The sequence below is a fragment of the Nelumbo lutea genome, chromosome 2 (genome assembly GCF_056320005.1).
Source record: "Nelumbo lutea isolate HS-2025 chromosome 2, American lotus-T2T, whole genome shotgun sequence".
Lineage (NCBI taxonomy): Eukaryota > Viridiplantae > Streptophyta > Magnoliopsida > Proteales > Nelumbonaceae > Nelumbo > Nelumbo lutea.
In genome coordinates, this window is record NC_142685.1 from 89075242 (window position 1) to 89085646 (window position 10405).

The 10405-nt window shown below is 47.8% G+C and overlaps 1 protein-coding gene across 3 annotated transcripts; it reads right to left on the reverse strand.

Moving 5' to 3' along the window:
• Positions 1–292: 292 nt before the first annotated feature.
• On the reverse strand, positions 293–2875 carry LOC148871769 (uncharacterized). Of its 3 annotated transcripts, none has more exons than XM_088973855.1 (2): positions 2288–2875; positions 293–2101 (listed from the first exon to the last, which is right to left on the reverse strand). In XM_088973855.1, exon 2 carries the CDS (start codon positions 2002–2004, stop codon positions 643–645), a length of 1362 nt encoding a protein of 453 aa, XP_088829981.1. In that variant the 5' UTR covers positions 2005–2101; positions 2288–2875; the 3' UTR covers positions 293–642. The 3 variants fall into 3 exon arrangements, with proteins under 3 accessions (XP_088829981.1, XP_088829982.1, XP_088829983.1); XM_088973856.1 differs by having other exon boundaries at positions 293–2005; positions 2288–2849; XM_088973857.1 differs by having other exon boundaries at positions 293–1960; positions 2288–2623.
• Positions 2876–10405: the final 7530 nt, after the last annotated feature.

Sequence of the window (10405 nt, forward strand, 5' to 3'; positions counted from 1 at the left end):
CATTACCACTACTCAAGCTTTATGGAAATAAGCCAAAAAGAATAATAAATGAGGTACAAGCCACTTCTGCTGAGACGTCTTGTTGGAGCCAAAAGGATTATAACAAAAACCAGTTGGAGTTTGGGAGAAAAACCAGGTAGAAGGAAGAAAAATTGTATGATGAATTGCCAGGCTAAAACATTTACACTAGCTTTGATGTAATTTCTGCATTACTTATTGCTAAGATAAAGCATATTTGTTCAACAACTATTACTTTCAAGGAACATAAATATCATAGAAACTAAAAAATCTCTATCGTCAAAGAACAAGACAATGATGAAGAATAATAAAGGTACATTGTTGTTATCACAGCATACAAAATAAATAATTGAGAGAGGAAAACAGACAAATATGGACAGTCAAGTTTTCACACTTTAGGTCTGTAAGCAGAGGGTCTATATCTCCACTCCTTAGGAGAAAAACAGAAGGCTTCTTTATGTCAATAACAAAAGGGAAGAAAATAAACACTTTGCTCATCTAAAACAAAGAAGTTAAAAGTAACCTTAAGATTTAGACCCTATGTCATAACTAGCACTTACCATGAAAAGCCAAATTACTGTATATTAATTAAGCTCCCCAGTTCAACTGAATTGCATGAATCAATCAGAAGAAAGCACGGCTACCATAGAATACCCTTGACCCATCCTTTTTCTTGTTATCAGTTTCCGACTTGCTGGTATGGTTCTGTATAACATCACCAAGGTTAACAGATTCTGGTTTTCCAAAATCCATGGGAAGCTTCATCTTTGCCAGTGACTCTGTAAACTGCTGCATACTCCTCATATACATGTCAACTATCTTCTGCTGCATTGCTGTTTGCTCAGCCTCAAGGTTGATGTTTCCAAGAGGAGCAGTGAATATTGGGTCCAGTTCAATAGCAGCCAAATTGCCTCCCTTAGAATTCTCCTCTTTCTTGCTTGTGACACTCAGCTCTTTCTCATCTGTAACATTGTTTCCTTTCTTTGTTGTTGGAGTATCTGGAGATGGTCCAGAGTTCTGATAAACGTCTATGGACATAGAGGCAACCTGACAATTGGATGAATCACAAGCCACATTACTCTTTTTCTCCATAGAGTCAACCGAGTTCCCATCATCACTTAAGCTAGTAGTAGTAGTAGTAGAACTAAAGATTCCAGAATTTTGGAGGCTTCCATTTGGAGAAACAGATCCACTAGAATTCTCCTCAGAGGAGTTTATTGTCATGTCATAATCATCCACCGACTGTGAACAGGCACCAAGATGAAGGAAAGGTGCAGGTCCTGCCAAACTAGGCCTCAAAGCAGAGTTGCGCTCTGCCATGTTGAAATACTGAGAAACCAACTTCTGATTCTCCCTTGCTATATTGATATCAGGAAATTCTATACTCCCATATTCAACCGGATCCAATCTGGCGTTTGAGGTTTTGCGATCAAGCAACACGACTTCTGAGCTTATGGATGAATTAGCCGCTGAATCATCAAAGGACTTTGCGGATGGACTGACAGGAAGGGATGTGTTAAGAAACAGAGTCAGCTTGACAGTTCCAGCGGGTGAATGGAAGAGATCAGTGGATGAGAGGGTGAAATCCTGGGTGACCTTGCCTTTCCTTGCCACTAACGATGTGGGAACCAGTGCAAATCCCAATAGTTGGTCTTCTAAGTAATTTCTGGCCCTGCTAAGCATCCAAATTTCACATTTGATGACTGCATCTAGTTGGGTTATTTTCATTCTCAAACTTTCATTGAATTCAGGGTTCTTTCCACCCCCATTCACAATTCTAGTTGAAAGAGTCTCGTCTGGGCTGCAAGTGAGAGAGAATTTCGCATAGACATCTTGGTTGTCATAGATACAGATATTATGGATGTTCCTGGCATGATGAACATAAATTTCTAGAATCCCAGAGAACTCCTCGTCGCCATCAGATTCTCCCATAGCTTCCGTGCTAGGATTGTAAGAGAACCCAGTAGTTTCATTAATAGAATCCATCCTAACGAAAGCAATTTAGCAATAGCAACTTCTTCAGCTTCTTACAAATGTTCCTTCTCTAATTTTGGTTCTTGTTCTGAGATGGGTTAGCAACCACCTGCATAATGGAGGAGGAAATAATAACCCAGAACAAGAACAACGTTGTTTTAAAGAGAAAATTGATTAAGAAACAGTGGAGAGCCCATTATTCCTCTCGTTCTATGATTTTTTTTTTTTTCTGTGGGTTCTAACTACCTAAAAGAAAATAACTTAGAGATAGGTGAAGAGTTGAGGAGAAACTTACAGTTGAAGATCGGTAATTGGAGCTTCTGCAAACCGGGGAGTTGATGTTGGTGTAGGAGTAGGTGAGACTGAATGTGAAAAAATGGATGAAAAAAAAAATCGATACCGATGATGACGCTATGGTTGGTCGGCGATACCGATGATGACGCTATGGTTGGTCGGCGGTTCCTCTTCTTTCTTTCTGGGTTTGCTTTGCTTGACGTTGCCGCTTCCATTGGGGAGTCTGCTCCACCGAGGGAAATGGAGGACCCAGTAGGTCCCATTTCTCTCATCATCACTTTTGATTCTTTAAATACTTTTCATTTCTTTCCTCAGTACACTCCCCAACAGATGCCTTGTGAGGGAACTGTCCAGCTTTTTTCAATTTGACCAGTGAGGTTGAACACTTGAGGAGCCATGATGACTGTAGTCCTCGTAACTCATAAGAGACCTGTCTGATCATAATCATCCTATTTCAAAGGAATCAAACTCTCTGTTCAACAGGCGTACCCTATCATCCATTATGTAGAATGTCTAGGGATTTAATTGTTCAGTCCAGGCCCTGAGCTATGATTTATAGGGGTGGACTGAATACTGCCCGTGGATTGATATTAAATTCATGGGAAGGATGGGGTTTATAGGGGGCTACTAGTAGATTAGGTGAATTGCAGTCTACAGGGAAAATTGTTGAAACCGCCCATCTAATTGTTGTTGAAACGTCGCATGAGGTGTAAATTACAACCACCTCCCTTTAATTGCAATTATATCTCCTTTGTTTTGTTTAGAATCCTCTAAAAATAGATATGAAAATGTTCAAAATATTCATACATTTGCTTTTGATCAAAATACTTATTTTTTTAATTATTTTCATATAAATTATTAGCCATATCCTTCCCATCTCTTTTCTGAACTTTTTAAGGGTTGGTCTATCCTATATAAAAGATATGATATCCGAACCAATAAACTAAAATCTAAAAAGTGGTGACGAATAAGGTGTTATTTATTAAAATTCATGGGTGGGTTTTGGTAAGTCAAAACTTTTTTCATGTTGATGGTGTGCAATCCGGTCGGTCTTAGCTGTCAACGATCTTGTTTTTGACTGGAGCAACGGGGAGCTTGAAACGGAGAAGATGAGGAAACTCCAGGGGAAACCCGGTGAGATTGCTCCGAAGCTCAAGTTAGTATTCTCTCAAAGGCAAGATAAAACCAGATGGCGCAAAGTTTGCATACCTTGTTGTTGGGGGTAGGGGGCCTTTTATAACTACTTCGCGCACTCACTCCGAGGCTTCTGCCAGGTCGGGTATGATTACTTCTGTGTTTCTACCAGTTCGGGTGTCATCCCTTCTGCTGGGATAGAACCGCCACTGCTCCTTATCGGAGCCGTCTCTGTAACTGGAGATGGCGGTGGCAGGTTGCCGTTTGAAATGCGGCTGTCAAGCATCAGATCCCAAGTCAGTTAGGTGCGCCGCACCTGGATACGAACTTCCTCAGTGTCAGGCATGGTACGGTTGTTTAGTTTGGCGTCCTGGAGGCGAAGTGCTGGAGTGGTGAGCGAGGTGAAGTCTTGAGTTCGGAGGTGTGTCCCGAACTGCCATAGGGCAAGCCAGTTCGGAGAGGTGTGTCCCGAACTGCCATAGGGCAGGCCAGTTCGGGTTACTGTCTTTTGAGTTTGGCTCGAGGCCTAAGGGAGAGTTCGGGCTCCTAGTAGGGAGTTCGAACTACTGGTAGGGAGTTCGGACCGCTGGTTCCTCCCCTTGGTGCTCTCGCCTTAGGCGTGCTGTTGCCTTTGCCACGTGTTGCGTAATTACAAGGTCGAGCCAAATCTTCTTTCATCAATTGCCCCCCACTCTTCGTGCTAAGGGTCTTGCCCTGGCGCAGGGAGTTTCGCGAGGTGGTAGGTGGATTTGTCTTGTACTTCGAATCTTGATAGCGCGAGGTACGTTGTCAGGGTTCTTTGGTTTTCTCGAGTGCCCAAAAGGCGGGAGACGCGCCTACCTGCTTGCAAATGCTGATAGACGTGGTGGCGCGCGCTTATTTCGAATTAAAAAAAAAAGCGCACCGCTGGGAGACGTGACAGCGGGTCTTTTCGATTTTGAAAAAACGCGTCACTGCCGTTTGAAAGGCGAGGAGACATGCGCTGGTCGTTCTGTCAGTTTCAGAAAGACGTGTGCGGCATTTTGTTAATTTCAGAAAGACGTGCGCCGATGTTTCGTCACTTTCAGAAAGACATGCGCCAATCACGTCTCGGTCTCAAGGGACGTGCGGTCAGCGCGAATGCGGGCCATCAGATTGGCTCTGATTTGCACTGTTGGTTCTTAGTTACTGTACCGGCGGTAGGTCGCAAGCGACGCAGGTAGGGGAGCGTGTAAGACCGTCGGTACAACCGTTCGTATATTATGACGTATTTGGCTGCCTGGCGCTGCACCCTCTTGGCTGCATTGCGATCCGTAGGGAGGGCTCAATCTAGCAAGAAGCTCGCGAGTGGGTTGATTCAGCTCGGCTCTGCTTCAAGGACGGGGGTGACCTCCTCTGCCCCACCGAGAATGCTAGACCGAGGTAAGTCCTCTATGTACATGGTTCTCATGGTGTTGTGACTCGTGCTGGCTAACCGAGATAGGGCATCGGCCTCAGTGTTCTCTGACCTCGGGATTTGCCTGATGAAGTGTGACTGGAAGTTGAGCAGAGCCTCCTTTACTTTCGCCAAGTATGCAATCATAGAGAGCTCGCGTGCTTCGTATTTGCTCGTAACCTGGTTGACCACGAGTTGGGAATCACTACAGATAACTATGTGCTTTGCTCTTACCTTTTGTGCTAGGTTCAGCCCGACTATCAGTGCCTCATACTCTGCCTCGTTGTTAGATGCCGTGAACTCAAAGCGTATTGCGTATTCCAATTTCGTGCCACCTGAGCCGCATAGGACTATTCCAGCCTCGCTGCCCTGCTGGTTCGAGGAGCCATCTACGTGAAGGATCCAGTGCTCCTCATCCCAGTTCGCGCTTGGCCTTACCAGGAGAGATGTCACACTGGTTGCTACTTCACGGGGTTCAGACTCTATTGGCTCGGGAACTCTAGGTTCACCCGAATCGGGGATCTCGGGCTCAACCGGCCCAGGGGCTTCGAGGCTGAATGTGCACTCAGCGATAAAATCTGTTAAGGCTTGGGCCTTAATGGCAGTTCGTGGCTTGTATTGGAGGTCGTACTCGCTGAGCTCGATGGCCCACTTCGTCAGCCAACCGGAAACCTCAGGCTTGAGTAAGACTTGTCTCAGAGGTTTGTTAGTCAAGACGACGATGATGTGAGCCTGGAAATATGGGCGGAGTTTCCAAGCTGCAATTTCCATTGTGTATGCTAGCTTTTCTATCTACGGGTATCACGTCTCTGCTTCCTGTAGAATTTTACTAACATAATAGATGGGCCGCTGTACATGATCTACTTTTTTTATTAGTACCGAATTGACCACCTCATCACTCGCCGAGAGGTACAGTTCTAAGACCTTGCCCTCCTTGGGCCTGGCTAAGGTTGGCACAATGGCGAGGTAGCTCTTTAGCTCTTCGAACGCGAGCTGGCAGTCTCGGGTCCATTCAAACCCTTTGCCTTTGATCGCCTTAAAGAAAGGGAGACATCAGTCTGCCAATTTGGATATGAAGTGGCTGAGGGCGGCTATGCGGCCGTTTAGCCTCTGAACCTCTTTTACTTTTCGGGGTGGTCTCATATCTAGGATGGCCTTTATCTTGTCCGGGTTGGCCTCGATACCGCACCGGTTGACAATGTACCCTAGGAACTTACCCGAGGTGACACTAAAGACACATTTGTTGGGGTTCAGTTTCATGCTAAATTGACGCAGAATTTGGAAAACAGAATCTAAGTCTTGTATTAATTCCTATGAGAACTCCGTCTTAACGACCATGTCATCTACATAACATTCTATTTTTGTGCCAATTAAGGGCCGAAAAAGCTTATTTACAAGTCTTTGGAAGGTCGCCCCAGCATTCTTTAGTCCGAAGGGCATGACCTTATAGCAGTACAGGCCGAACTTGGTTATGAAGATGGTTTTTTCCTCATCGGACTGGTCCATCCTGATTTGGTTGTAGCTTGAGTAGGCATCCAAGAAGCTTAGCAGCTCATGTCTTGAGTTTCCCGTCCATTAGGCGGTCAATTCGGGGGAGGGGAAGCAGTCTTTTTGGCAAGCTCGATTCAGGTCAGTGTAGTTGATGCACATGCGCCACTTGTCGTTTGCCTTTTTCACCAGCACTAGGTTGGCTACCCAGCTCGGGTAATGAACTTCCCTTATGAAGTCCACTGCGAGGAGCTTTTCGACCTCCTCGTCAACCGCCCTCTAGCGCTCCAGGGCTAAGTTGCATTTCTTTTGTCTAACGGGTCTGACTACAGGGTTAGTGTTAAGTTTGTGAGTTATAAGGCCAGGGTCAATGCCGGGCATATCGGCCGCGGACCATGCAAAAATATCTAAATTTTGAAGTAAGAAACTCACCAGTTCGATTCGTAGAGGCTCCTTGACGGAAGCACCGATCTGTAGCGTTCAAGCCAGATCTGTAGCCGAGGTTGGGATCACAATCGTTTCCTCTGTGGGTGAAGCTCGTTCCTCGCCCTACTCCGTAGGCCGCTCCAGTTCGAGGTCGTCGGTTGCCTTGGTTTTTCCCTTCAGGGCGGCAACATAACACTTGTGGGACTCAAGCTGGTCGCCCCGCACTACCCCCACATCGAAGTCCATGGGGAACTTCATTGCCAGATAGTAGGTGGAGACCACTGCCCGCAGAATATGCGTAATTGGCCGCCCTATTATGGAATTGTATGAGGAGGGGGTAGCAACCACCAGGAAATCATGGTTGAGTCTGACCGCGCAAGGCCATGTGCTGACTTCCACAGGTAATGTTATCTTTCCAAGGGGCCTGACTTCCTCTTCGCTGAAGCCCACTAGAGGAGTGTTTGCGGGCTTCAACTCGCTTCTCTGCAACTGTAGCTGGTCAAATGCCGACTTGAAGAGGATGTCCACCGAACTACCTAAGTCCACAAGTACGCGCTGGACTTCGAAGTCGTTGATCTTTAGTTTTATGACGAGCGTGTCATTGTGGGGGTAGTGGACACCTTGCACGTCGTCTTCCGTGAAAAAGATCAGTTCTTCTGTCCTCGGCCTCTTTGGAGGGTTCTATTCTTCTCGGGCTGCCTCACGAATTGACGTCCGTGTTGCTGCCGAAGTGCACCCTGCTACCACCGAACCTCCCACTATCACATGGATGGTTCCCCGAACTGGCCTCTCTTCTGGAGGCGGTCGCTGTAAGGCTTCGGCCGATCTGCTGCTGGATTCGGGGGCATCCTTTCCATGCTCCCCTTGGCAACCTGCCTTATTATTGTTATCATTATGTTGTACAAAATTTCTCAAGTATCTGCGATGGATAAGTCCCTCTATCTCGTCCTGGAGATTATTACACTGTTCGGTACTATGACCGTGATCTCTATGAAAACTACAGTACAGATTTTTATTTCTCTCGTTTGGATTACTTTTTAGGCGAAGTGGACACTTTACGTAGGGGGCGTCCTTGATCGTCATCAAGATCTCGGTCCGCCTTGTGTTCAATGGCGTGTAATCTGTCCGAGCTGCTAAGGGAGCTCGGGACGGCTGGCTTGGCTTCGCCTCTCGGGCCTAGTTTCTTGTCACCTAGGTTGGAGGGCTCACCTTCCCTTTTTCTTTTCTCGACCCCGCCTTCGGTTCTTTGGTTGATTTATTCCTCTGTTCTCATGAACTTGTCCGCGAGCTTGAGGAAATCGGCCACGGTCGCGGGTTGGCTAGCCACCATGTGTCATTTGAACTCCTTGTGCGTTACCCCTCTCTTGGCCGCCGCGAGCTGTACCGCGAGGTCTAACCGCGGTATCTGCATGCATGCTTCATTGAACCGCTTGATGTAGCCCTGAATGGATTCTCCTTCCCTCTAGACTACCCTGAAGATGCTTTCCTCGGTTTTGGGGCACCGCTTGCTGGTAACAAAGTGTGCGGTGAAGATCTGCACGAACTAGGCCCAGCTTCTTATTGACCGGGGGCTAGGTTCCGGTACCAGGTGCGGGCCACCCCCTGAAGGTGGTGGTGAAGGCCACACACATGCATGATTCATTGGCCCTAGTGAGGTGCATTTAGGACTAGAAAGCATCGACATGGTCACTGGGGTCAAAGGACCCATCATACTTGTCCAAAGGTGGGAGCTTGAAGTCTCTAGGCATGGGGACTACCAGGAATTCTAATGCGAGGGGGAAAGGAACTGAGAGAATTGGGGTGGCTTTTACCTAGTCCCAGCTCATCTCTTCCTTACCTCTAAGCTCGGGCAGGATGCGAGTGGTAGTTCGGCAACTTCGTCGGCGCCTTCGTTGTTGAGCGGGCCTGGTACGGGCGCTGCTGGCCTCTGTGTTGCCGAGCTTGATGGGCCCGGAATGTTGGTCTGCTGCTAGGGCACTGAACCGGTTCTCCGTGAGCGGGAACTCAAGCTTGGAGCGTCGAGGTGCTGACTTTGTGGGCGAGGTTCCCGACCCACTTGCGAGCTGCGAGGCGGGGGTAATTTTTCTTTCCTTTCGGCTTGGGGACGAGGCCTAGCTATTAGGGGGGTTCTGAAGTTGGGAAGCTTCTCCTCGGTGAGGGCGTCCACCCTGAGGGGAGGCCTTAACCGGCTTCGGAATAGGTTACCGAGTGGAAGCAGTGACTGGTTCAGGGGTAGTTGAGGGAACTGTTGCTGATAATGGTGCTGGGAGAGGTGGTGTAGTACCTGGTGCTGCTGGAGTTGATGTTGTTGGAATTGTTGCATTCGGGCTTGCATTGCCCGCATGCATTGCATTAGGTTGTCCAGCTGGTTCTGGCGGGTTGCCAGTGGGACAGCAGTTGGTTTAGTGAAGGTTGCTTCGATAGGGAGTGGAAGAGGGACGTTCAAGGCAAGAAGGTTTAGGGACGCCACTGCTTGTGGCGCATTCAAGCTGGGGATCCCATCCACTAAAAGGGGGATGGTGAACTGCCCGATGCACACCATGGAAACTTGGAGTTGTTCCTTGGTGGTGTTCATTTCTGTGTCACGTCCGACATTACTGGAAGAAGCCATGGGTGTTGGAGTTTTTTGGAAGAAGAGGAGGTCAAGAGAGTTTTAGAGGGAGGCTTTTAGAAGCGTTTCCCACAGATGGCGCCAATTGATGGTGCGCAATCCGGCTGGTCCTAGCTGTCAACAACCTTGCCTCTAACTAGAGCAACGGGGAGCCTGAAACGGAGAAGATGAGGGATCTCCGGGGGGAACCCGATGAGATTGCTTCGAAGCTCAAGTTAGTATTCTCTCAGAGGCAAGATAAAACCAGATGGCGCAAAGTTTGCATACCTTGTTGTTGGGGGTAGGGGGCCTTTCATAACTACTTCACGCACTCACTCCGAGGCTTCTGCCAAGTCGGGTATGATTACTTTTGTGTTTCCGCCAGTTCGGGTGTCATCCCTTCTACTGGGATAGAACCGCCACTGCTCCTTGTCGGAGCCATCTCTGTAACTGGAGATGGCGGTGGCAGGTGGCGGTGGCAGGTTGTTGTTTGAAGTGTGGCTATCAAGCGTCAGATCCCAAGTCAGTTAGGTGCGCCGCCCCTGGATACGAACTTCCTCGGTGTCAAGCATGGTACGGTTGTTCAGTTTGGCCTCCTGGAGGCGAAGTGCTGGAGTGGTGAGCGAGGTGAAGTCTTGAGTTCAAAGGTGTATCCCGAACTGCCATAGGGCAGGCCAGTTCGGAGAGGTGTGTCCCGAACTACCATAGGGCAGGCCAGTTCAGGTTACTGTCTTTTGAGTTTGGCTCGGGGCCTAAGGGAGAGTTCAGGCTCCTAGTAGGGAGTTCGGACTACTGGTAGGGAGTTCGGACCGCTGGTTCCTCCCCTTGGTGCTCTCGCCTTAGGCATGCTATTGTGCCGAGCTGTTGCCTTTGCCACGTGTTGCGTAATTACGAGGTCGGGCCAAATCTTCCTTCATCACATGCCATATCTTTTTGGCATCATAGATTTTCCCTCTTTTGAAAGATAAAAGTTCTATATTAGCTTGGACAAGTATAAATATAGTTTATTACATCTAGGCCATGTTTAGGAGTGCTCAAGTTAAAAATAAGTGTTTATTGAACAAGTG